Source organism: Amblyomma americanum, chromosome 4, assembly GCF_052857255.1.
Source record: "Amblyomma americanum isolate KBUSLIRL-KWMA chromosome 4, ASM5285725v1, whole genome shotgun sequence".
Lineage (NCBI taxonomy): Eukaryota > Metazoa > Arthropoda > Arachnida > Ixodida > Ixodidae > Amblyomma > Amblyomma americanum.
The window spans coordinates 176,893,862-176,920,335 of record NC_135500.1 but is presented as its reverse complement, the minus strand read 5'-3'; the positions used below and the strand labels follow the sequence as shown (position 1 = coordinate 176,920,335).

General features: G+C 42.3%; 1 protein-coding gene across 4 annotated transcripts; it reads left to right on the top strand.

Moving 5' to 3' along the window:
- The first annotated feature begins 169 nt into the window (after nucleotides 1-169).
- Nucleotides 170-26,304, top strand: LOC144128724 (palmitoyltransferase ZDHHC20-B-like). Of its 4 annotated transcripts, XR_013313819.1 has the most exons (12): nucleotides 170-420; nucleotides 837-863; nucleotides 1,123-1,217; nucleotides 1,383-1,503; nucleotides 4,266-4,335; nucleotides 6,468-6,621; nucleotides 8,538-8,667; nucleotides 11,513-11,639; nucleotides 13,157-13,237; nucleotides 18,430-18,542; nucleotides 19,141-19,243; nucleotides 24,284-26,304. XR_013313819.1 is itself a non-coding variant. In XM_077662366.1 (11 exons), the coding sequence occupies exons 1-11, from the start codon at nucleotides 285-287 to the stop codon at nucleotides 24,349-24,351; spliced, it is 1,122 nt and encodes a 373-aa protein (XP_077518492.1). In that variant the 5' UTR covers nucleotides 170-284; the 3' UTR covers nucleotides 24,352-26,304. The 4 variants fall into 4 exon arrangements, 2 of the variants coding, with proteins under 2 accessions (XP_077518492.1, XP_077518493.1); XR_013313820.1 differs by lacking the exon at nucleotides 13,157-13,237; XM_077662366.1 differs by lacking the exon at nucleotides 19,141-19,243.
- The last annotated feature ends 170 nt before the right edge of the window (nucleotides 26,305-26,474 follow it).

Below are 26,474 nucleotides of genomic sequence, written 5' to 3'. Positions count from 1 at the left end.
TCTGTGTTCTCAGTGAAGAGAGCCTTAAAAGCAGCGCACCAAAGCTTATTAGTAGCGGCATATATTCTTCCGCCAGTGAAACGGCTAAAATTCGGTTCTGTGTGGTTCTATTATTTACTTCAATTTCAACTTTGCTGTGTCGACGCTAGAGGGCTTAAGGCGCTGATAGGAACATCAACAGCAGAAAATGGCCGCTGCTCTTTGACGTCAGTGCGTTGTGAACGCTTTGGCCAGGCCTGTAGCAGGCATTACAGGGCAGCGGGGTCCATTTAGAATGGGTTAAGATGCCTCCGGGATTATTCAAAATGCAAGGAACAGTGTGTTCCGTTTGTGTGCGCGTTTTTAAGTGGTGCCCTGTGCTGTTCATCACAACCATAGTAGCCTGGTCCTACTACGCTTATGTCATCCAGCTATGTTTGTGTAAGCCATTTCATTTTCTTCCCGACTTTGAGAGTTGGAAAACGTCAGCGCAGTGATTCTTGCTGTTTCTCTTGATCTGCGTTAGTTGTTGGGGCGAAATATTGCGCGTAAACTGATCGTGTATAGCTCTGAAGCCGATTTTTTGCTCGGCACTGATAAGGTGACTGCTTTCGCATTCGCGGGTGTTTCCAGTAACCATCAGTTTGCAAGCAGTAGAGTTGTCTTATTTCCGCCGTAGCTGAATCAGCCTGCGTTTCGAAACTTCCGTCGCTACGGTGCCAAGTATTTTCGAATAAATTTTCTTCCTCTATCTCATGTGGTTCCAAACTTGTGATGTTGCTTTGCACAACGGAAGATAACTCCTGTAATGTTTTATTGTGTGTTTTTATATGAACTGTTTCTTATCTTCGTTGCAGTTACTATTGAGAACATATTCCAAAAAGGTAAGTGAATCGTTTTGTCTTAAAATATTTAGTTTATTTGGCTTAGAATAATCATTGAATAAAGCGCTTGCTGTAAGCTGCAAAATCCTTTTATTACTTTTTTAACATTTTTTTAGACTATGCGGGCTTTGGAAGTTCGCTGCAAATAATGGAATGTACCAAGATGAAAAACCTTCCTTTAATGTGCTTTGATTTACTGCCTGCCAGATTCGGTTTGCAAACGTTCCCATCTGTTCGTGCTCATTTTTCCATTTTTCAGTGTTTTACTTGATTGGATATCATGCCTGTTTCGCAATGTTCGCGTGGTCCTACTGGCAGACCATATTCACGGAGCCAGGTACCATTCCAAAGCAAGTAAGGACATGTTTCGTGTTTTGCTGGCTTCTGCTCTTCTTGCAGAAGGGCAGATATTGTAATCACCTGTTGCCTAGAGATGAAGATGATAAAGTTGTATAAAATGAAAACTGCTTCCATTACAAACTGACATTTTTATAAAAGAGTTGCCGCACTATCGCCCAGTTCTACCTGCCACCAGCTGAAGCTGAGCGTCTGGAGAAGGAACCCAGTGAAGATAATCAGAAGCAAATGCTGGAACGACTCGCCAAGAATCTGCCTGTCTCCTGCAGGACTATGAATGGAAGTAAGTTCACTTGCCATAGATGTTTGTTGCTGTAAACTGTAATGTTAGCCTTTATCGGCCCTTGTCTCAGGTGGCTTTGAGAGATCGCTGTGTGAATGGTAGAATATAGCTAGTTTGATTAACTTGCTAGCATTTGCGGCAAGTTTGTGTTTTACAGTACTGTTCATCTTTATCTTGAAGACTTTCAAACATATTTCCCGGGTTCGATCCGGGCCACGGTGGTAAAATTTCAATGGAGGCGAAATTCTAGAGGCCCGTGTACTGTGTGATGTCATGCACGTTAAAGAACCCCAAGTGGTCGAAATTTCCAGAGCCTTTCACTACGGCGTCTCTCATAGCCTGAGTCGCCTTGGGACATTAAACTCCTATAAACCATGAACCATCAAAACATTTTCCGCCTCAACCGCTAGCCTGTTTACAGAAACTGCGCACTGATCTTGCATATTGTGGTAACTTTTGTCTCGCAGCAAGTTTGACAATATACTTACTTGGTTCAGTCGCGCATAATGCAAATCCGTAATCGTCTGCGCCAAGATCGGCGAACTGAAAGCTGCCAGCGATAGGAGCCATCAGCGGATCCCCGCAGCTTGCAATGCCTACCTCGACGCAAACCTTTCGCGTTGTGGTGTTTTTCTCTTTAGACAACAGATGGCGCCGCCACTACCCTTCGGCTTGATAGTGTTATTGTTTTTATGTGTGTGTGTATCCAGCCAGGGCACCCTTGTTAGGCGCCCACCCGTTACAAAGGGAAGGCTACATCATCATCATCAGCAGCAGCAAAAACTCCGCGTTGGCGGCTTTCGGTTTGTCATTCTCGGGGGTGATGATTACGTGTTTGCATCATGCATGGCTGAACCGGTTGAGTACCGTTGTCAATCTTGCTACGAAAGAAGTTACCGCAATACCCAAGCTGTGCACAGTTTTTCTGTAAACAAGCTGGCGGTTGAGGCAGGAAAATTTTTAAGTCTTCATGATAAAGGTGCACAATACTGTATGTGTATTTTTCTGGAGGAGGTGAGAGCTTGCCATTCTCAGAGAATCAGGTGCTTATTAGCTTCCCGTCTTTATATTTTGTGTGTGGCAGACATGCTTTTTGTGTGACTTATGCTATTCCAACGTGAAAGTGACCTGTTCCAATGGTCATGTGCTGCTAAGGTTTTACCTTTTTTTTTTCTTGGAGTTTGTCAAGGGACCAAGTTCTGTGATTGATAGAACACTTTTCCCCAAAGCCTGCAACATTCTCAGGAAAAATTAGCTAGTGCATTCATTGTTATAACCCGCATAAGAACAGACCTATCAAGACCCATGAAACGGGCACACGTGGACTAGTGCGGTAGGTAAAAGATTCAGCTGCAGACATCATTGTGCAGGAGATGCTGTAGCTGCTGCGGTCATAAAACGAAAGGCAGTTGCATTAGCTTTGTGACAGATAATGTATGCGCATGGAGTGCGGAGAGGTATGCGGGGACATGAAAAATTGGCATTTTTGTCCATTAGTCCACATTCGTGATTAATGGTACTGGACTTTCAACCATACTGAAAAAATGTGGTAATGAAGAAATTCACTTTCACAAATTTTCAGGTTCATGGTGGCAAAGTATTTAGTGATTTATTGATTGTGCAGGGCACCTAGTTCTAAAAAGCAGATAAAATAAAGTGCTTACATGAGTGCTGAGCTAGAAGCATGGGGAAATCTGAATAATTGTTAAGCTCCCAAAAAATAGATAAAAAGTATGCTTAATTGTATCTGTTACACAAATTGGATGCAATGTTCTCAAGAGATGTTTTTTTGTGTCATTAATTATTAATCCCGCTAGGACACTTCAGAACTTTCAGATTGTACCGAAACTGAACGTCTTCTGTGGAACTTGTAACATAGCCCTATTATGTTGTATAGAGGGAAAGCCATTTTCTTACATGCCTGTTCTGAGAGTCTAATTTACACAGTTTATTTATGAATACTTCCAATGCCCATGTTATGGAGTGTCATAAGGTGCAGGCTTAGTGCTCAAAAGGTATTCCATATAGATGTTTTATATGAAGACGTAGCGTGTTTCTGTGTTGAGGAATTTTTCAGTTCATATTTCCTGTTGAGATGCACCGTCCTTATGCACCATTCTTTATTTCTATTTCATTGCTTGGCATGGTTCTGCGTTTTACAGCTTTTTTTTAAACATGAAAAGAAGTTAATTTCTTAATATTTTGATATTTCACAATTATTTTTCTGCAGTACTTAAAGAACCAAGAGTTGCACTAGGTTTTCTACGTTTTTATATTCTATGTGAGGAGGAGCAATACAAGGTAACTTTTGTTTGGATGTGTCAGCATTCAGCGCAGAATGCTATCATCATGGCTTTTCAGCTTTGGTTCTTTTCTTCCCTGGTTAGTGCAACACAGCAGCAGTTCTGCTTGAAGGTTGCTCTCTTTTGTAGCAATATCTGTTCCAGCTTGCAGTGGACTTGTGCATACATCTGCAAGTTGCAGAACTACTTGCCTCAGAATTTCTGGATGAATTTAAGGACCAGATCCATTTATCAAGTAAAGTGCGCATAAGACACAGTTTGTTGCCACCTGTTCTGCCCTGTCATGTTGGCATAGCGGCGTGGTATAAAAACATGGTCCATTTCAGAGAGTATAATAAGCAAAGTTCTCTGTCACAGTTTTGCTTGTCTCCGCCTTTATGGCACCATGGCGTGCTGCGCTGAGCCATGTGAGCCCTGCTGCGGTTCTTTGCAAGGCGTCCTTCCTTCTGCCCTTTGCAGTGGTGAGGTATTGTGAGAAGTGCCACCTTATCAAGCCTGACCGAGCACACCACTGTTCAGTTTGTGGAAAGTAAGTGTCCAGCAGCAGTGCGCCTCATTCTTGTTGCTATCGGACAGCCATGCAGTGCATTCAAGCTTTTGTGAGGAATTTTTTCATTAAGGCATTGATTTCATCTCTACCTCATTATGTGCAAGTTATAGACCCTTTGCAATACTCCCTAAGTCAGCTTTCCTGCAGAGCAAAATCCCTTCACCATCGGGACATGGAACGTCCTAGGGGGAGCAGTTAGGTGCAGTGCTAAATACTTCTACTCTGTGCCTTATAAGCAGTGCTTTGACACAGCACCCTTCCTTTCTGACTGCAGCACGGAGGGTGAATTGTACCTGCAAGCAAAGAGTAGAAGCATGCAGGAAAGAGGTGCAGCATAAATCTGACAATGGATGACTCCAATGCTGCACCCTATCTCTGCCTTCCAAGCTGGTTGGCTGCCATAGTGAAAGGGTTTGGGCTATGGAGAGAAGCTGACTTCCAGCATTTTGCAACAGGCCCTTTCCAAATATAATAACGCCTTTGTTCTGCCAGTTTATGGTATTTCTGACGTACAGGTGCCATCAAAAATAAATGGAAGGCAATATTAGATAAAAATTTGGATTTTACCGCCTTCATTTCATGCATCCTTGAAAACATATATGCAGGCTAATTGTGAATGTGCGAATTACACAGCACACCAATAAATGTCGATCTTTGCTGTTTGGTTTTAAATACTGAGTCGCCTTCCAGTTATTTTTGACGCCACCTGTGCAATGTTTACAAACACCTTTTTATTGGATATTCATGTTCTGGCATTCACAGTTCAAGTGTTGCATATACTGTGCACTGTGCATGTAGTGAACTGAAGAATGAGAGCATGAAACAAGCTCATGTTATCGTGCTTAAATATGGTACTGGTCTGATTATTGTTTTTCTTACTGTTGCCCACAGCAGCTACTATTCGCGTGTGTATGTGCGCACGTGTGTGTGTGCATTTTTTCTGGTTTTTGCATTCCGTCTGTCTCTGAGCACTTTGAAGGTGCTCAGCAGAGTAGCCGTGCCTCTCTCTCTTATCTCGCTCTTTCTGCAGCATAGCTGTTACTAACTCCATGAGCAGGCACACCACGTGCCTTTTCGTACGTTGCAGGCAATGCGCATGGGGCCGGTATCAGGCCATCTCTGCGCTACAATAATACATGTTGCGACTCTGCATATATTGAAAATGCGGCCTCAGAGTTTTTTAAAAAGCCTCAATTCATTGAGCAGGGGCACGATGCGCATGCGCACCTTTTAGTCTGCGGGAGGCAACATGTGGCTCGCATCGTGCGCGCAGTGCCGCAATCTGACCATGTCAGGTCTCTGTGCTAGCACAGGCACAACGATGCCGTGCCTTATCTGTGCTGCCAAGTTCACCTCCCCCCAAGAAAGCGCGCTTCTGCAACATGGCTTCCCCGCAGTTTGTGTGAAGGTATGCAGAAGCCTTCTTGTGCGGGCGCACTTTTTTGTGTAGAAGCAACCTGTTTTTTCTTTTCTCTCGCTCTCTGCCCTTGACACTGCCGCACAGATGCCCCTTAGTGCTGTTGCGTGGGGTCACTGTGGTTCGTGGTCACTGTGAAAGTTCGTCTTAATCGAAGCGCGTGAGAAGGAGTTCGCCTTAAGCTGACTTTTATTTTCATTGAGTCCTATGGGAAACCAACCAAATGGTCTCGCACTGTTCATCTTATCAGAGAATTCGTTTTTACCATGTCCGTCCTAACGGGAATCTCCAGTATTGTACCTAATTTTGATGCAAAAATCTTGATTTACTGATGATTATGTTGTGAAATAAATTTGCTTTGGCGACATAAATAACAGAAGTATATTCTGTCTGTTGTGGTTTGAAATCCTTTGTAAGGCAGTATGTTAAAAGTTTTTCTCGTAGTTATGAGGAGAATGAATGGTGCGTTTGGTAACATTACAAAACAATGGCTTGCGCACTAAGAAATTATTACTCTCTCACAGTGCTCAAGTTGATTTCATACTGCGTGCATTTTATTGCAAACTGTTATATTCAGCGCAAAGAAGATGCGAAGGTCATGCTGGTAAAAAAGGCGAATGCAGGGGGAGTGTTTGTACACAAAGGGCAAATGGCTTGAGTACTTGTGGGTGAATTTGTGCCATTTCTTTGTCAGGTGCATATTGAAGATGGACCATCATTGCCCTTGGGTAAACAACTGTGTGTCTTTCACAAATTACAAGTACTTCATTCTTTTCCTGGCCTATTCCTTAATCTACTGCCTCTTTGTGGCTGCAACAACACTTCAGTTCTTCATTAAATTCTGGACGGTAGGTCACCTAGTTCTTTGTTACCATTGTGATAATTATAGCATTTGTTGTCCTTGTGCTTACTTCAATATTGTTACAAACTCATTAGTGGCATACTTTGAGTGTACCTTCTTATTCGCTGCATGCCAGTTTTCTGTTCACCCTCTTGCCACAACTTGGCAAATAGGTAGGGCCATAAGATATCAGCTGCTTAGTGTTTATGCGTTGTAGGGTATAACCTCTTAGAGGATGTCTTTTTTGCATATAATGTAGCGCCTACAAATCTAGTCCAAAATGGTTTGCAACAAAACATTTTGTGTGAAAGTATAACGTACTGTAACTCTTAAAATTTAGGGCTAAAATATTTCTGAACATTGCATGATGAAGACTTTTTTTATGTGTGAAAATATTGGTTGCACTGGAGCTACCATGTGTTGTAGTTTGTTTGAATGTGGCATCCAAAGTGATGGCCTGCTATTGTAACAAACCAGCGTGTGTCAACTTCGCTATAAATTTCGTGTAGCAGATGGCACATAGCACCTCTCGGGCATTCAGCTCCTTGGGGATTGTTTGCCACAGCTAGGAAGAGTCCTTAGCTTGCATGTGCTTGTTATAATCAGCCATGCACATATCCTTGCCTTTTTTTTTGCCAAATTCCTGGGCCTTTAAGGAACATTTGAATTGCATTTCCTTTTTGCTGTGCTAAGTTCGTGCTACACATCCCAAATGGATGCAGTTTGGATTACTATAAATATTTCAAGATATATCAGAAACACGTTCTTTTTTAAGTAGCATGGTCTTATCTTTGTAAGGAATAATAGGATGAGAGGAAGATATATGTGAAAATACTAACATGGTTTAAAATATTTGTTACCCCCTTCTCTTTCTTTCCTTCTGTAGGTCATTTCATCGAATGTCATTCAGTTATCTCTGGTGTGCATTTTGTAACTTTTTTTTTGCTTTACAATTTATCCTCTTGACCTTGAATAGCCCTACATTTGCATTTTCAATTTCTTTGCTGGTGATGCCTCTCTGTCTCAAAGTTACCATATTTACTTGCATAATGGACACATTTTTTTCTTCAAAATATTTTCCGAAAATTCTGAGGGCGCGTTTGTTACGTATGGGGAAATATTCGGAAAAAATTTTAAGCAGTAAAATTGGGTCAGAAACTGGGCTGTTGGAATGAGACTTCATCCAGTACGACCTGCCTTCTAAATAAATTAAAGTTCACCGGTCAGGATGGTTGCCACGCTCAAGAGCTTAGCCAACAGCTTTTATCTTAAATCTGCACATTTAACTTGCGTAGCAGTCCATAATGCCACCCAAGGAAGCACAACTAGAGTTCACTCTAGCACTACTGGCAGTATTAAGCGCGAAGCCCAGCCACAACAAATTGCTACAGTCATTAACATGGCAGATAAAACTTAAAAACCCTTTCGCGACCAGGCTTGGTTTCCTTGCCAAGCATTGTTATTAGCGGTTTGTCCTGCAAGCTGCATAGCAGTCTTGACATTCGACTGATGCCAGTTTGTATTACTGTTTCATTGTTTCAGTGCTTAAAAAAGGGTGCCTGCTAGCATTCACTATCGTCACCAGCAGACTGTCCACCACAAAAAAAGGCAGATTTTATCACGAGAGGGGAAAAAAAGCGTACTTTTTGAAGCTGAAATTAAGAAGGAGGAGGGCATTCATAATGTGAGCGTGTTCATTATACAAGTCAATGCGGTAAAGCTGCATGTCATTTTCAGGAAAGGACTGTGGACTTTAGTGGCCTCTCAGTTGGTCTTTAATTTTTTTTTTTTTTGCCTAGCCAATTTTTTGGAGCCGCGAAAGTTTTCATTACATTCCTAAATACTGTTTTAAGACAAGTCGTATTTGTAGTGCTGCATGTGTGTGACTGTCTTCTCCAAGGACACCTTCCACGTCTCTTTCAGAATGACCTTGAAGGCTGGGGCCGTTTCCACATTTTATTTTTGTTCTTTGTTGCATTCATGTTTGCCATCAGCCTGGTCTCGCTTTTTGGATATCACTGCTTCCTGGTCATGGTGAACCGCTCTACACTGGGTGTGTGACCTCATTTTCATCTAAACATTTGTATAGCACCCATGTGCTTATCTATATAGCATTTTTATTGTTGTTTATACAGCAGGGGGGGGGGGGGGGGGAACAAAAGTCTATGGACCGTGTGCTCCGTAAAAGAAGTCAGTAGCTCTATTATTAGCCGCCAGCTGGAGATCGCACTTGTGGAGGTGAATGCTAAAATCTCGTTCTTTTACTTCCGCAAGTGTGGTCTCCAGCCGGCGGCTAATAATAGAGCTGTCTGCTTCATTTACAGAGCATGTGGTCTAGAGACTTTTATCCCCGATAGTACGTGCAAAAATGGACTGCCTGCATATACAGAAGCAGATTTTTGTGCGCATTTTTTAATGCTTTGTATTATTTTCCGTTCATGTCATATCAGTATTTTTGTTCTGAAATGGCTTAGTGTTCTGCAGACGATAGCACTTCAGATAGTTGTTCAGTATGTTAATTTTTTGCAGTTTGTCCGCGTATCATGTCTGACACAGACTACAAATGTCACTACTTCTGTTGGTGCTCCCAAAGGAATATCATATCAGTTGTCACAGCCTCACAAAATGCCAACATATTTCCCCCTGCAAAGCCTCCAGAGGTGCCCAAGGCCTGCTTTAAGATCACTCACTGTAAATGGGAACCCTCTTAGCAAAACAGTCTAAAATTTAATGTGCATATTGCTACGGTAGTAGTATTTTGTTTCGTGGTATGTGCTTGAGTGTATATGCTCAGTTTCATCATTTTAATCTTTCAGAAATTGGCCTAATTTGTTAATTTTATTTATGACAATATTTTTTTCGATAAATATGCTATTTTTTTACTGCCATGAAGGGGCGAGTAACATCGAAATGAACTCTCGCATTTATTATTAAATGCAAGAACTGCTTTCACAAGGAATGGAAAACGATTGACATTGACCGATTGGCTGTTTTTGACATTAGTTGGGGTCAGTGATTAGTGAATTGCTATTGTAGTTGACACTTAAGGATTCTTTTCGGACAGGAAGAAACTTTTTTATTTTTATGCGTGTGTGTGCATGTGTATGTAATCCAAAGTGACGTTTTAAGCTTTCTAGTTGTCTGTTGTTGGTCCAGTGCCTGTTTCAATCAAAATTGTGTAGGATGATTAGTGATAAAGAAAATGGGGGATGGGTGTTTTCCTTGCTTGTGAATGTGTGTTTGGGTGGCGGGGGGGTATTCCATTTTTAATCCAGTATATCATGCCTGGCATATCACCTGTGATGCAGAATGTAAAAACGAATAAGATTTATTTTGGCTTGCAAAACTACATAAATTGCTATCATAATGGCAAAAATGGCGTTTTCAAGCATATTTACTCTAGCAAGTTCAAGTTACCAGCTGGCGGAGGTGCAGGAGGTCTGTTGGAAGCTAAAATTGTGGAAAAGCTAACCCTAACGGCATATAAGCTTATAATTTCTGTGGTTGTAATGCTGCATAGGCAGGTGACAGAGAAGTTATGAGTTTCGCTCTTGATTTATTGTATGTGTCTGTGTATTTGTTCGCAGTTTTATCATTCTTGCATATTTAGATATCATCAAAATGAGCCAAGTTTAGTTATGCTCTAATGGCCTCTTAAAAAATCTTAGTTTTTAACATTTTTGCAGTGAAAGGATCAGTAGTAATGAAACAACTTTCATCCGATGTTTTTAATGGCTGGGCATTACAGGGCTGAGCATTAACTGCGTTCAGCTTTCCTTCTCTGCTATCTTCGTTGAACTTCATCTCAAGATTACAGCGAAGTTGGCTCCAAAACCAAAGTCAAAACAAGCATGAATTTCCGTCTGAAAGGTTTTGGTGTACAGAAAAGAAACTTGGTTAAATGAGATTTTAGCAACTGCCTGCGTGATGTTGAGCGTGCTGTTGGCCTGACACCTTAGACCACTCGGCCATCAGTGCAGTAGCACATGAGCTTGTTTGTGATTGGTAGAGTAGCATACGCAGCATGCACCTCTGGTAACAAGTGTCACCTGTAGAGCTGCAGCCAAGTATCTGTCTGCCCTTATCTAAGGAAAACATTGCACCAACATGGCTATGCAATTTGGCAGTAGGGCAGGGCTGTCGTGGTCTTCGACGCTGTGTGGGTTCAGTTCCAGAGCTGTGAAACACTTGGCTGTATTGGCAATGGTACTTTTGTGAGGGTACGTGACGGTCATAAGACTGGCTAATGCCGCCCCAAACATGTATATGACCTGGATGAAACCGATTCAGAGAGGGTGTCTAGCGCTGTCTGTTACCCAGAATAAAATGTGCTACGGTGGTCCTGCACTGAAATTGCCTGCTGGCAAACTAGATAGGCACCAAATTTTTTTCTGGGTTGTTAAGCAAAGCTTGTGCAAAAAGTGTTGTTTTCAATTCCTATCATTCTAAGCGAAGAGGAAGGTCCTTATCATAAAGGAATGCAGAGCCAGTGGCCTCCAAATTTGTTTTTTTAGCCTTATAGGTTACGCAGTGTTTCTTTCATTGCCCCTGTAGCTTTAGATATTACATTGTGACTTGTGTTGTTGTGCAGGGAACAGTATGTAAATGAGGCCATGTTTTGTCATACTGCTCGAGCAAACCTTTGGAAATGTGCACACATCGCACGCGTGGGCTTCAGTGCTTTAAGAAAGCAGACCTTCAGGAGCAGTTTGATTGGAAACTGCATGTTGCCTATTGCATATTGCCGCAAAAAGTGAGAAAATGAAAGGAAGAACGAGCTTAAACATTGAAGGTGCCAGTTCGGCAATATTGAACACTTTACATATCACTCCTGCATCTCTGCTCGAATGCCTAGTTTTGCTAAGCCTTTTCTTTTTTTCTCTTTCTCGTCATTGCAGAGGCATTCCGCCCACCAATATTTCGCACTGGCCCTGACAAGCATGGGTTCAGTCTTGGCCACCAGGCCAATATTGCTGAGGTGTTTGGTGACAACCGTCGTCTCTGGATGCTGCCTGTGTTCACGAGGTGCTTTCCCTTTGTCTTCACTTTCTCCTGATACATCATGAGCAAGTGTGCAGATGTATTGAGTGTGCACAAGAGTGCAAAGTCATGCAGGAAGTTTCAGCATGCAGACTCTTGCGGACAACGCTTGCCACATGATTCTTTGCTGCAGGGTGAACCACTGGTTTTTCTCTAAAGCCATAGTGGTGAGGTTCGGAAGTATTCACAATGAGGTTGTTTGCAGATATCAAGCCATGCAAATATGGTTGCCATTAGTGTATACACTGTGAGATTGAAGTGCAGCTTATGTTGCATGACCTAAGGCTGTGACTGGGGCTCTTGCATGTTGCACAACTGCCGTCATTTCTGGATACCACTCCCATATTTTTCTCACCATTCCAGATAAGGTTAGGTGGCAGACTTGTAGCAAATGGTTTCATTATTTCTTTTGCAGCAAGAAGTGACAGCTACTTTGACATCTAGTTTCTCCATATTGAGTGCAGTGCAAACACACTTGTTTCTGGAGATCTTGTGCCTAGTGTATTGGGCCTAAGATGCTGTGGTGGCTGAGTGTGAGACCGACTATCTCTTCATACGGTTTATTATTTTGTGCGTTTTAAAAGAGCTGATCTGCTGACAGATGGCCATAGTTTTGTACAGTGAGTGCCATGGTATTTTTATTAAAACTATGCAGATATTTTGTTACGGAGCTAGTGGTAGCAACAAACACAGTCCTGCAGGAAAAATACAGTTCATAGTAGGCATGATACCGTGAAGGGGAACAAGAAAGGGAGCCTGGGGACTGTGCTTATGTGTCGCTGCTGCAGACATTGTGGCTCGGCTTGATGCTTCTGGTTTGCTCGTGTTCCTACATCTGTCCTCTTCTGTGATCTGTTCATGAGACCAGGGAGCATCCTGCACCTGGGCAGTTCTTTTCTCTGCAAATATATAGTTGTGGTAATAATTTTTTTTCACCGCTTCTGAAGAAAATGCAATGCGGCATTGTGTTCAGTTGTTCTTGAAGTCTAGGTGCAAAGCTACAGATAGACTTAAAGGACTGAAACACCTGCTCTACCAATGTGTCAAAGTATATGATCATAGTAGTACTAGGACTTGTGTACAGGGTGCCCTGTTCCCCATAAAATTGGCTTCTAAGATGGGGTGTAGGGCACATGTGTGTTTTAACATATCTGTTTGGCATATTTCATAGAATAATTTTGATTTTGAATCGTGCACTTGTAGTGTGCTAAACTATTGAAGTTATGCATATTTTGTTCTGTGCCTTCTTGGCACGTCCACTGTTCTTTGCAATGTGTCCTTATGCTAGCAAACAAATTTGCATAGAACTTGATAAGCAAATTGCTATGTTCACCCTTTCTGGCTACAGCCTTATGAATCTGGGAAGATGCATCCGCATGAGATTAGCTCACGGGGGCTGTCCCGAGTGCAGGTGCTTGCGAGAGCAGTTGAGTCCCTTATGACGAGGCACCACTGCAAGCAAACATTTGCCCCTGTTGCAATCTCTTCTCTGTGCATGACAGCCTGGGTGATGGGGTGACTTATCCAACACGCACCCAACTGGCCAGTTCGTACAACTCCATGGGGAGCACGGCGCAGGCAAGGTTAGCCACATGTTTCTCGTTGCCTGAATTAGTCTTGTTCTCTGTACTTGTCACTCAGAGGGATGGCGTAGGGCCTAGCATTGCCTGGTAGACTTGGCTGTGGCATGGCTGGTATGCGAGCTGAGTGGCAAGCAGGAAAATTTATTCTCTCGTGCAGCACTTGGATTCGCGTGTTTTGTATTGTGGACAAGCCGACACTCGGGCTCACTTTAGTCACCGAGATGGCGCTTGTTTTCAAGGCTTTGGCTCATTGCATAGCTCAGGAAAGGCTGGCCAATGGCACCAGTTAGGACCCTTTCATCCTGTAATATGCAGTTTTTATGAAAGTTACAGTTACTAATGTTGTCATGACACCATCGCCTTGCTGCTGCATGATATGTCAGGAGGAGTGCACAATTTAATTAGTTTTGGTTGGGGAGCTTTATAATGGCCACGTTGTGTCATCGCAGCATTAGACACTATTTTAGAGGACTAACTGGACTCCGACTGAGAAGCACAGTGTCAGCAAAAAGCAGTGACAGGGTTAGTAGCTGGCAACTTTTTATTGTTACTAGACTTGCAAGCATCCACTTATTATCATAAGGCTGTACTGGCTGCCTCTCTTCAGAGCATTAAGAGTGGTGCTCTGACAGGTTGGTGTACTTCCTGATGAGCCAGCATTAACAAATCAATGGAGCTTATTTTCCTTCCTGGTGTATAATTTAGTTTTTCCTGGGCTCAGGGAAGTAAAAGTTGACTCTACCTTCAAAACATTCGTGTCATGCCAGAATGCATTGATTTGGCATTGCCTTTAAACCCTGCTTGCTTCATGCTACATGCTGTGCCATGCTCAGAGGAGCCATTGCTTAGGGTATTCTTTCTGCTTGCCTAATGTTGAAAAAAAAAAAAAACGAAGTTGTGGAGAGATGCTGGACTGTTTGCAAATCATGTGGCGTACTGCATATTCATGCCCAGCTTGCCTGTGCTCAGCTTTGAAGATGGCTGATGCTGCTGTATGCTGTCATTGTTGCTTTGCTGTTGCTTGCAGCAAAAAGGCTACTGCAGCCACAAAACCAATCTTGCATTGCTTTCAGCTCAGCAGCCAGGCTGTGCTGTCTCTAATACTGTTGCTGCATTTGAAGGGTCTGATAGTCTACAGAATACAGTATGTTTTGAATTCATTATTAACTATGCGCATATATATTTCATTGAGATGTTTGCTTGTTTGCTATGTAAAACTTAGCTGTATTCTTTTAAAAATTTAGTGTTAATTACACTCATATGTTTAAGGTTTGATGGAGGGAAGAGAAATGTGGCAATGCATCACTAATCTATGGCATTATATTAACCTGTCTTGCGGTGTGGGGATTGGTTTTTGTTTTTTTTGTTCACTTGAAATTGGAAGCAAGGTTAATGTGTTGAAAAGGTTATCACCACATGAACCTCGTCTAAGTTTTTCAGCATCCTTTTGAGGCCAAGATTAAACTTCTGAAAAATTTAAAATATTGGAGTTCAGGAGATCATTACATGATTGTAACCTGCCACATGTGAACTGTCCCATATTAAACTTCTTCAAATGTAACTGAGGTCATGTGTAAGTTTAATGTACTACTACAGTATTCATAATCTTTTCATCTCCAAAAAGGCAGTTGGGCACCTCATTGTATCCTGCTGTTGAGGGGGAATGTTTAGATGCCACTGGAGTCGCAAGAATAATTCAATTTGTTTGCGTTTAGACACGACGCCTTGGGATGAGAATGGCCTCATCAGGTAACAACAGAGGGGAGTGTGCACAGTGCAACCACACATTTTGGGGTGAAGTTTTGGTTTCACTGCGAGCTGGCCTTGTCCCATGTATTTCTTTGCTGCAGGGCGCAGTCAGGTGCTTTGCAGATGTAGTGGACACGTGCAGGCTGCACCTTTCAATTTTAGCTTGTGCACTTAGACTGCTAGGAAGTCCAGTTCCTTTGCAGCTCCGGTGATGCCAATACTTCTGTTCTGTGACAGTATATGCGGTGATCTCAGGGGAATATGTGACCTAGGGATTGCCTGGCACTTTTAAAACAATGGCAAAAGTGCCTCATGTGAAATGTGATTTTGATCTCTCAGGAATAAGGACAGCAACTCATAACATCATCATTTGACGCATAATTTATGGCATTGCTCTGCACTTGGTGAAAAGCTGGTGCAAGGACTGGTGTGTGGCATCAGATCCCATGCGATGCTTTGACAATACCTGGCCTTGCTGGTATTTTCTCTTTCATGTTTTTGTGTTATTTTTTAATATTACACCCAGCTTTCCAGGACCTTTACACCAATGCAGTTGTCTTCAGCAAATATTTATGGGAAAAATAAATTATTATTTTGCATGACAATTGGTCTTTTGTACTGCAGTGCACAGGTTGTCAGGTTCACCTTGCGGTTAATCTAGCTAACGGTGCCCCTGTGAAAACTTCATCAGTTCAGATGTGGCTAAAACAAAATCTCTTGGTTGTTTTGAATGTAGGACATAAACATTTGAAAGCTTTGAGCACTTGTTCAGCCAGACGATCCCTTTAGCCAACATTTGCTTGTCAGCAATGATTGGGATGCAGCCACAGTACAGTCTTGAGGGTGAGCTGTTCTGAGTGCACTTAAGTAGTATGGGCATTTATGAGCTTGAGTGCATATTATTGGAACATGTAGGAAGACCATGCATGGCTTTGAAAAACTGCTGTTCTTTCTCTTTATATTTTTTTCCCATGCATGCTGTTTGCTTCTCCTCCTGTCAGGCAAAAATCTCGATCTACAAGAGAAAGCAAGGCTCTTCTTTTGGATGAATGGTTGGTGGCATGTGCTAGCCATGCTGTGTGTGTTGCTATGTGGAAATGTCTGTGGCATGCACTGCATCACTTTCAAGCATGTGCACCTGTTTGAAATGAATATATGCATTGTCGCTGATTGTCGGAGTGCCCTCGAGACGCTCTTTGAAGGCTGCTGTTGAAACCTCAGGTTGTTGGCAAAATTGCATAAAATGGTCGCAGTCAAACATTGTTGTCCACTGTCAGTAGTGGTACTTGCAGGCTGAAATGCTCCAGGTTCTTGCAGCATTTGCCAGATAAAAAAAAATCACTTGTCATTTGTTACTGTTTGGTAGCTACAGTAACGACAGTAAGAAAACAGGATTCTGAGAACTTTTCATACTTACAGCATGTAGCAAAAGATAATGCACCTCAAAAGTTAGTGCCAAATAGCAAATAACAATGCAGCTTGCATAGTCATGGCCACATTAATCTTCCACAGCAGTCTTGAAGATTACTTCAGGGTCCTTTATGTGTGCTGTGTGGGTTTAGAAGTAACTGTTTGAAAGGTAAAATAAAAATTTGCTAATTTGTCACTATGACACAGTCAGCAAAAACAAATAAGTGCAATGTAGCTCAGTTATTCCGTGTGCTGTATGATGCTAAAATGCACTTATGTCCACTCGTCCCATGTCTAAATATATTGGACTGTGCATTCCCACAGTGTAAAAGTTCAGCTCTTGTTTTGTTTTTTTATTACAGCTTATATTGAATTTATTTGAGCATAACTTTGAAATGACTCTGCATTGCTTAGATTTGTGGTTCTTGTGAAGCTTATCTTGTGGTTCACTGCATTTCATTTAGAAAACTGCCTAAAGTCTTGCATCTAGAATGGGCAAGGATAAGCAGTGTATTTCTGCAGGACTGTGTTGAGGGCTTTGTAGATTACAGCAGGATAACAGAATATAGAGAAGCAACCAGTCCGTGTTACTGCTTTTAGTGTATTGCAATAGTCAAATGTAGCTGTGACCATGCCAATGGACAAATATTTTAAGAAAATAATATTGTCAGTAAAAGACATATGCCTCATTGTCATTGTCACAATATTAAGCCGTCCTTTATTGCTTGCAGTATTAAACTTGCAAGAATTTTAAAATATTCTAGTGTTTTATTGACTGTACATATCGGAGCCTGGGTGTGTAGGTCATAACAGCTATTCCTTATGGTGATGTCAGTTTATCGCTAAATAGTTTAATTTGCATTAAAAAAGATTAGCATAATTTGCATTTAACAAATCTTAGCTTAATGCTACGTTGTGCTTTAATTATGAACTCTAAGGGTTATATTTTTAATTTGTTTGCAGTCGTTCATGTGTTTTTGTTTGCTGGTTGGGCACATTTTTTTGTGTATTTTACAGCGGACTAACTTAAATTTACTTCTAGTGCTGCTCTCACATGCTCTTTATTTCACGATGACAGTGTTTTATGGCAGATTGCACCATGATACTCCTTTGCTTGAATTACTGTGTTGCTGACCACAATTTTAGTCGTCTAGTACCGTTCCTACTGCTTAAAGGGGCCATGAAACAAGTTAGTCGGACAGTGGTGTTCTGTGCCGCTGGGGCTTTCCCTCTCCTAAGCATTTCTAAGGTGTTGAAAGGTACAGAGCTAACACGTGCCTAGGGCAGAGCTCATGCACAGCCCTGCATTGCACTTACAATGCTACTGATACTTAACCTATTGAGTACAAGCAATCTTCTGTTCTTATCTTGGCGATGATTGTGTAGACGTGCTGTTCTCCCCTCGCATAAGGAGGCCAGCCATTGGTGGCACTCTGTGTAGTACTTAGGTGGAATGCTAGTGAGCCCGACTAAATTGTGTGGGCAAATAAATTAGACTAAGCACAGAAGGGAGCAGAAAGGTGCAGTTTCAGGGCCCCTTTTAATGTACTTTTGTGACAGCTCTGTGCTGTTTTCTTGTTGCTTTTCATTGATGAATCGTCCTTGCCATGACATTGAAACCACTGAGTGCTCGTCTTGTTATAGACGAGTTGGCATTTGCACATGAGCTGAATAGACAGATTTGACACCTTCATGGAGAATTTTGCAAATGTGAGCTGGGAAATTATTTGAACGCGTGTTTTGTCACCATTGTTTGTTAGCAAAAGAAGTTCGACTGTACTTTGCAAGGCCCTTTCCTCAGATGCGCAGCATTAATAATGATTTCCTCTGGTGTCACTACAGAGAGCTGCACAGCTTAAAACCTTGCATAGCCCGATGAAGTTGTGCATTTTTGCGTTGTTTCTAATCTTTTTTGCATATGAAGCTGTCTCAGTCTCAAAAAGTGTTGTGCCTTTGGATGTTGGTTTGCTGTGCACTGAATGGCTGTGCCTGAGAAATGCCCTAATGATTGTTTTGTATCTCGTGCGTTGAAGCTTAGGAGATGGCATCACCTTCCCGCAAAAGATGGTGGATGAAGACACAGACGGACTCCTGAACCAAAGGCAGAGATGGGCTGAGACCGATGAAGAAGCAGGCCACTCTGATGGTTTGTTGTCTTGAGTTTTGTCTCCCAAGAGGGTGCTATTAGCCTACCAGTCACTGTTAGCCTGCATGCAGCTTTTGATGAATCAACATGATAATGAGAGGCAGCAGAACATTGCTACTGCTAGTTGCACAGACAGGAACTTCAGGTGATACCCTTTTTGTGCTTGTAGTGTTCAGTAGACATTTTTAGCAGACTTATTATGAAGATTTGACTAACTAGTTTTCATAATTAAGGAGCACCATTTACTCTAGCCAGTTGCCTGTAGTCAACATTGCAAGCTTATAGCATTTGTTGTTCGGACAGTTGTCATGTGCGCCTAACAAACTCTGCAGGCTGTGCAGGGAGTGTCTGTAAAAACTTTATGCTGCATTTGTGGTGGGTTGAAATGCAGGGCTGCTTTTTTACACAAATCAAGCTCTTGGTGCATGCAAGAAATTGATAATCTTTTTAAGTGTATGAGCACAGCTTCGAGAATGTATGAGAATAGCAGAGGATTCCAGTTTTTCAGTACATAGAGCAAGGGCAAGTGCGTTGCTTTTGCGTGTTTGACCTTGAGCAGTTCTGGTGGCTCTGACTGGCACTGTCCTGTCTCTTGTAGTGTCTGGGAATAGCATGAATGCAGAGGTCACAGCACTGCTTGAATGAGCTGCTCCCATCTCTGTGTGTGTACCTTTGCGTGCGGTAACGCTGCACCTCGTGATGTACGTCTCCCACGCTCTTTTCATTCTTACTCTGTTTCGTGTTGCATGTGCAGTACTAACTGGCTCCTCTCATCTCACAGTTTCTTTCTGCTTTGCACCACTGACCTTACAGGGTACTGCTAAAAAAAAATACATGCTGCCTTGCAAGTGCTGTCAGAGAGGAGGTGCAGCCCAAGTATGTGCTAGAGTGTAATTTTGCCAAGGTTACAAAGATGCCCCAGCGTGGGCAGCCACTGGTTGTACTGTCTGTGCAGGGAGTATATATATAGCAGGTGTAAATGCAAGCTCAGAAGCTACTCCTGCCCTGATATTCCATTAAAGGGCTTGAAATAAACTTCTTTGTAGGAGCTTTACAGCAGCCATAACCTTAACAATTCTTTCTGTCTCTCTTGGAGAATATTTTTTTTTTTCTTACTGGGTATAATTGGAAGTTTCACACAACTGATGACACGGTAGCTAGGTAGGCAAGATAAACCTGAATAGAGCTGGGTTATGAAGCAGTCCTATGCCTTTGCAAACAAACAACAGAGGTGTGGCTGTGGCATATCTGATAAATGCAGCCCATCGGTCATCAAGAGTGAATGCCACTGCCTGTATATAGTTGGCTTGTTTTGATAATCATTATTTTATGTTTGGACAAATTGATGGTTATTTCTACAGATAATAAATGTATCTTGGTGAGTAAATGACGCAATATCACGAATGTGCATTCTGCTGAACTGAAACACGGCAGCAGTGTAAATTGGTGTGTACTGCATGTGGCAATACCTTGAAGATTTTTCAAATCCTTGTTCTCGTCTTTGTAGTTTCTGTAAAACACCGCTATCTTCTAACTAGCTCAGGAAATACTTTGTTGCATTAGCGTGTTATAATCATTACCGTGTGCTATTACACTACCGTCAGTCAAAGCACTGATTGTGGTGAAAAATTAGTGCACTCATATCGTTTCTTGTTAAAAGTGAGTCTTTTGGTGGTGCCCTTGGTGCTTTTGAGGGTGAAATGCCATCCTGTCGATGCAGGCACCCAGTGCTTCTCGTCGTTTGACAACCTGGGCCCCTTTTCGGGGAATCGGCACTACCTCTTGACAAGCACTTTGTCCAACAGCAGTTCAAGCTGGGCAAAACATTTCAAAATGCTTCCGCATCATTAAGAGGCAAATTTTCCCAATCAAAAACCCTGTCAGTGGTACACGGCAGTAGAGGAGCTTGTTTTTTTGCTACATGTGTTTATATATGTTGCCATATGTTGCAGTATTGATGGTTGAGAGGCTTAATACATAGTGGTAACAGCTGCTCACTTTAAAATTGGAGTGTTTGGCACACTCTCGCAATACATATCTCTTGTGGCCATGTCAGTGATGGATTTCCTGTTATTAGATTACTTGCATGATATTACACATATCCTAGTGGTGGATCCTTTATGACTCACGCGCATAAAAAAAGATTTATTGATTATCAGGGCTGAATCTGAAGCTTTTGGGACCATAGGTGCACACATGCTTGAAGTTAATCTTTAATGTGATAAGTATTGGTCACAAAAGCAGTAAGTGTTAATAGCAGTGTACACCGTGGAAACCTACATTTGTTTTGTGCAAAGTTTAGGCTTCTAAGCCAGGAGGCCAGCATTGTAAAGGGAGCATAAGAGCCAGAATGAAATGGGATGAATGCTGGGTTTTTGTACTGTGGCAGAACGGCGCAGCTGTTTTCTGTTCTCCAACAGTCACTCCCTCAGAATGTGCAAAAGTTTGTAGCAATGCTGATCTCCTTGGTGCAGCACGGAAAGCCGTCAGTGGGTCTGCTATAAGCTCCTTTCTTATACCTGAGGTCAGACATACTTTTGAAGAGCGGTCAAGACACATTTTCATGACTTGACGCCTTAAATGAGTTTTTTTCATTGCCCACTACGGGGAGTTTTTCATTGAAAATGTGCCGAACTGTTTATTATGCCATTCTGAGAGAACCTACTATTTCCTTGGAAGTTGCAATATGTTCATTGTCATGTGCTGAAGGCGCACTGTGTAGATCCTCACACTTTTTTTTTTTAGCAAGATAGGTTTTGAACCATGGTTTCGTGTCCGATTGAACATGAGATTGCTTGGTGTTGTCACGTCGCTGTTGCCTTGATTGTCGTCAACTGGGGAGGTCTCAGTGACAACAAAATCAGATCGGTATTGGAGCTATCATCATTTTGCTCGAGCAACGTTCTCATTTCCGCATCTGTCAAAAACTTTGTCTGCTGCTTTCAAGCATCTGTGCTGCAGCCTTGATTTTTCTTGCCCAAAAAAGTTTTTTCTTTGCAACTATTGCAAACAATCTGAGCTATTCCTATTTAGATACAGTTCATAGCGTGAGCAGTCAAATGATTTGATTTGGTGCCTTGCAAACTTCAAAACCTGAGTTGCGCCTTTAGGTGCACTTCCCGTGGCACAGTCACCAGGAGTATGCATCTAAAGATGTGCTTTGCAGTTGAGGGGTTGAAGAGCAAGTCTGAGGGTTTTTTGGGTTCTGAACATTTTATTGAAATGTTTACCGTATAGGTAGCTTCTGTAATAGCTTTTCCTTTCCAGCCTGGTCACTTTTGCAAAATTTGGCATTTACTCAGCTCTTCAGTGATGCACAAATCAGCTTTAGAGTGTGATTTTTGTGACCTCAGTTTAGGCAGTTCTTATGGACAGCACTGCGTCTGTGACAGCACAAGCATTACCCGCACATTGACACCTGCTCCCTACTTGCCGAGAAAATGTTTTCAGGCTTAGATTCTGTCCTTTCAGTCATTTAATGAACAAAGTCATAATCAGCAGTCGCCTGTTCAGCCATTCAGTGCGCATGGAAAAATCTGTAATGTTTGTGACATCATCGCTACATCCTGTGAAGCACTGCATCTGCTGAATAGTTTCAGTTTTCGTTTGCTGCTGTTGTTGTTTATTAATCGTTTTACGTGAAGTGTTGAAGAATGGTTTGTTGTAACAAATAAAGGGGACTGTAGGAATTATGTGATCAACAACAAAAGAAGAAAAAGTAACTGAGGAGTCGCCTTTATATGGCAGGTAGTTGCCACCACCTAATTCTGAGAGTACACGCTTACTGTGGTATCATCATCTGTCTGTCTAGAATGGCTCAGGGGGCTGCACTTAACTAGTATAAAGAGCCAAGCAAGCTGCCTCAACACCGTTCCTCTGAGCACTGCTTTTGCTGCGTTAAACAGTCCACGCAAATGATAGACCATGTCGGCCATTTCATTTTTATGATCTCCCATTTTAGTCAGTTTTCCTCTTTTGCATGTTTCCAAGTGTTTCTGCCCAAAACCTGAAACATATATTAATTGCTGTTTTCTCTCACATGTTCCGTGCACTTGGTGTTGACTTCCAGGTGGTGCTCATTTTTTTTTTTTCAGCCCACTTGTGAAACTCTGTGGAAGTACACCTGTCGTCGAAAGTAAATGGAAGCCAACTCTGTTGAAAAAAATTCCTTGAATCCATGGTGTAATGGTTGAGATTTATTGGTGCACTGTGGGGGTAATTCATATAATCGCAGTTAGGATGCATGAAACAAGGGCAATGAAAATAAATGCTTTTGGTAAAATTTTCTTCCGTTTACTTTCGACAGCACCTGTATTTTGTACAATCGCTCAGATAATTGTACAAAAGGCCTAACAAAGTTCACCCAAACAATAAGTGTGTTCTTGTATGCGACTTGTGTATTTGAGACTGATTAAGCAATGAAGTATCAAGGTTAACCATGGAGACAATAACTATGGTGGGAAAGGTAAAAGAATTGAAAATAAATTGTCCCAGCCCATACTGCTGACCATGGGGACAGTACAAAATTAACCATTCAGAATTTGCCCCCTTTTGTTTTGCTTTGCATGCCTGTGCTCCTGTTGTTAGTAATATTAGTTTTCCCGAGTTAAGCCCACAAACACGCACCTCACAGATCTCATTAGAGAAACATTGAGAGAGCAGTTCTGAAAGGTAGTTATAAATTCTGGTATTTTAATACCCCTGTCACAGGGGCACCGCAAAGGCCTTTGAGAATCGGGTCCCTATATACAAAGGCGTAAGTGCAGCTACATGGCACAAATATTGCGCCTTTGCCGCTAAGGGTCCTAAAGGCGAAGGCGCCCATCCGAGGCCCTTGGAGCCCAAAGGCGCGGCCTTCGACAACCTGCGATGGCAATGCCATCCAATGAAAAAAAAAATGAAAAAAGCAATGAAAAAAAAAGTAGATGAAGCCAATAATGTTTGAAAACATGTTTTAAAAACACAAAAGGTGTGTCTGGCTTTGCTTTGTATACGGGTGTTTATATTTTATGCCCAGATTTTCAGACAGAAAGTGTTCCGGCAACACTGAGTGCCCCTGGTGGCCAAGGCAGTACACAAAACCTGCTGCTGCTGATGAGAGCAGCTGTTGCAGTTCCTTCAAGTGAGCAGTTAGAATGAAAAAAATTCCCCACTTTAATTTAAAACACTCACTTCAGCCGGCTCGAGCACAGCAGCGGGTGCTAAGCCTCAACGACTGTTTCACCTTTGGGCTGCACCGTGTAGCAGCGTCGCTGCTCCTTTAAGCTTTCGCTCCTTTGGTGAAAAAAGGTCCCTTTGCTGAAAAGGCCTTCGAGGAATGCCATGGGACAGGGGTATAATTCGAGGTTAGAATGATCCTGGTATGTAAACCTGTATGTGAGTGCTGCATTGTCTTGTCTCTAAGTTATCAGAAGTGGAATTTACAAAGGATTTCGCGATTCCCCACTGTTACCATTTCGTGTGCATAATAATTAAAGTGTATTTGTGGCACTCATCATTATTACTCATGGCACAACAAACTTTTTATATGTTAGTGAAGTTAGCTAGCCTAGTGATTCAGCTAGCCTGTTACAGAAATATTCACTCATGGCTGTACTTTTGGACACAGTGTGATGTGCGTAGGGGGTGCAGGTATTTATTTTAGAAGTCGGAGAGTTTTCATGGCACGAGGTTCTCTAACTGGTGTTGCTCGGCCACCATGCATGCAGCTGATGTTCACCATATGGTTCTTGCACTTTCAGAGAGTATGTCGGCAAGGATAGCCGGCGCTGAAAAGATGCACATTGCAGACGGTGACCATCCCGTCTGAGGACTCGATAAGTGCACCCTTGGAACGCACAGTGCTCACCTATGCCGCTGCAGGAACAGTGCAAGACAAATTTTGCTGCTGCCTCGCAAGTCCTTGCATCCTGCCTGTGTACATTTACTACGTAGTATTGAGGCTCACTGCCACCACCAATGGCGTTATTGGACACAAGGCTGCACGTTTTGGCTGCAATTGGAACGCTATCTAATTCTGCCCATCTAGCAGGAGGTAGCATCCTCTGCCAGTATCAGTGGCTGCTAACATCTCTGTCTGCATAGGTAAACAGATCACCTGGCATGCTTTTCTTTTAGTGTGTTAATACATATGCTGTGTTTCGAATCGAATTGCTGCAAAAAGTGCTGTTCTAGCATAGGTGATGGAGGGCACACTTTTGCACTGTGTGCTTGTGTAACCTATGGCACATTGTTGTGATTATTTTAATTTATTGTCTTATAATAAAAAAATTCAGAGCTCGTTTAAGTTACTGGGGATGTGTGAAATGCAAAACTTGCTTTGATCTGCATTAATTTCGAATTTGATGTGCTCATTGCAAATGTTGGACCAACTACTGCTTTCCTTTAGGCAAGGTGTAAAATTTCATTGATGGACCTAAATCTGTTGAAGCTCTCTGCGCGTTTGTGCATTCACAGGAGAGGAGCTGTGCCATGCTTGGGGACATTTGTTGGCAGTGAAGGAAAAGTTACGAACACAGGGCAGTGGCTTCCACAATAAAGCTGTTTTCACACGCTCAAGAGCCCATCGCACAAATCTGGAACCTGATAGCCCATGCTTGTATCTCTTCCTTCATTGCCAAGAAAACCGTTGTGAACGTTGGGGATCATCACCGCACGGTGATCTTTCACAGATGTGGTGGTTAATCATTTTTAATTCACAATATCCATGCATTACGAAGCCTGTAAACATGAATGACAAGTCTTTGGCCACTGCAGCAACTGTTGCATCATTCTAGCTGCTTAGCAAAAACTAGGTGGCTTCTGTACAAATTTTAATTGCAGCCTGGTCTAGTGGCCATTCGAAGCGCATGTACTTAAAACCCACTAAAGTGAGTAGGTATAGCAAATACTTGAATGGGTGCTCTTTAAGACAACCATTTTTCTCTGGTTCTTGAGGTTGTGGGCAACCTTGATGTATGTATGCAGAAAGTTGTAAATATAGTACAGCTGCGCACCCTCTTTCTGTGTCGGGAAATAAAATATGCACTTGTTATGCAAGATTTGTTACACAATAGGTGTTTGGTGTTTCGTAAATGCAGGGTTGCTTGCTTTATTTTGAACATGTCTTTGGTCCGCCTGCATTGGATTTAGCCAAGGGATGTTTCACAAGCGTGATTCCCTGCAGAGTCCTTAAATGCGCTTTGCCATGCTTGTTATGTTACATTCTTAATTGGAAGTTTAATTTTGGAACTACACTGGTCGTGGCTTGTGAATCTAAATCGTGTCTGCACATGTCGAGACTACCGTTTGCTTTTAACAGTGATGCGGGATTTCAGCACATGAAAAGAATACCTGCTATCAAGTTATAAAACCAGTCTGCTATTCTGCGAGTGCTTGTTTTACATGAAGGCAAAGTAGCATAATGTTTATGAACAAGTCATTCTCTGTGGTAGTGCATCACTGTACACTGATACTGCACGCAGCAGTCATTCAATAAGAGTGCAAGCGGATCAAATGGCTGTCAGTGCTCGTTCTACAGTCTGGTGACAATTTCATAGCAATCTGAATCCATAATTCAGCAGTATCTGTGACTGTGCGTTTCCTCCGATCAACAATATTAACAGCTGTTCCATACTATTTGCTGGAAACCAATCGCTGTGTACTGTTGCCGTGCAGATCACATCTAGATGCTGCAAAGTAATTGCGTACCTGCGCAGCAACTGTATGAACAAAGTATCCCTCGGGCTCCTCACAACTGAAATAAACTGTAGTTTGTTCTACACCTTGGAGTGGGAGTTTTAATGCAATATGACATGCTTGGCGCGACGGTGCCACAAGGAATATTAGCAAGCCGATTCAAATGTCCCGACACTTGTGCTTGACGTCCTTCATCACGGATGCAAGCCTCTGCACGGTTTCTTTCACCTGTACGTTGATGTGCAAGTGCTCGTT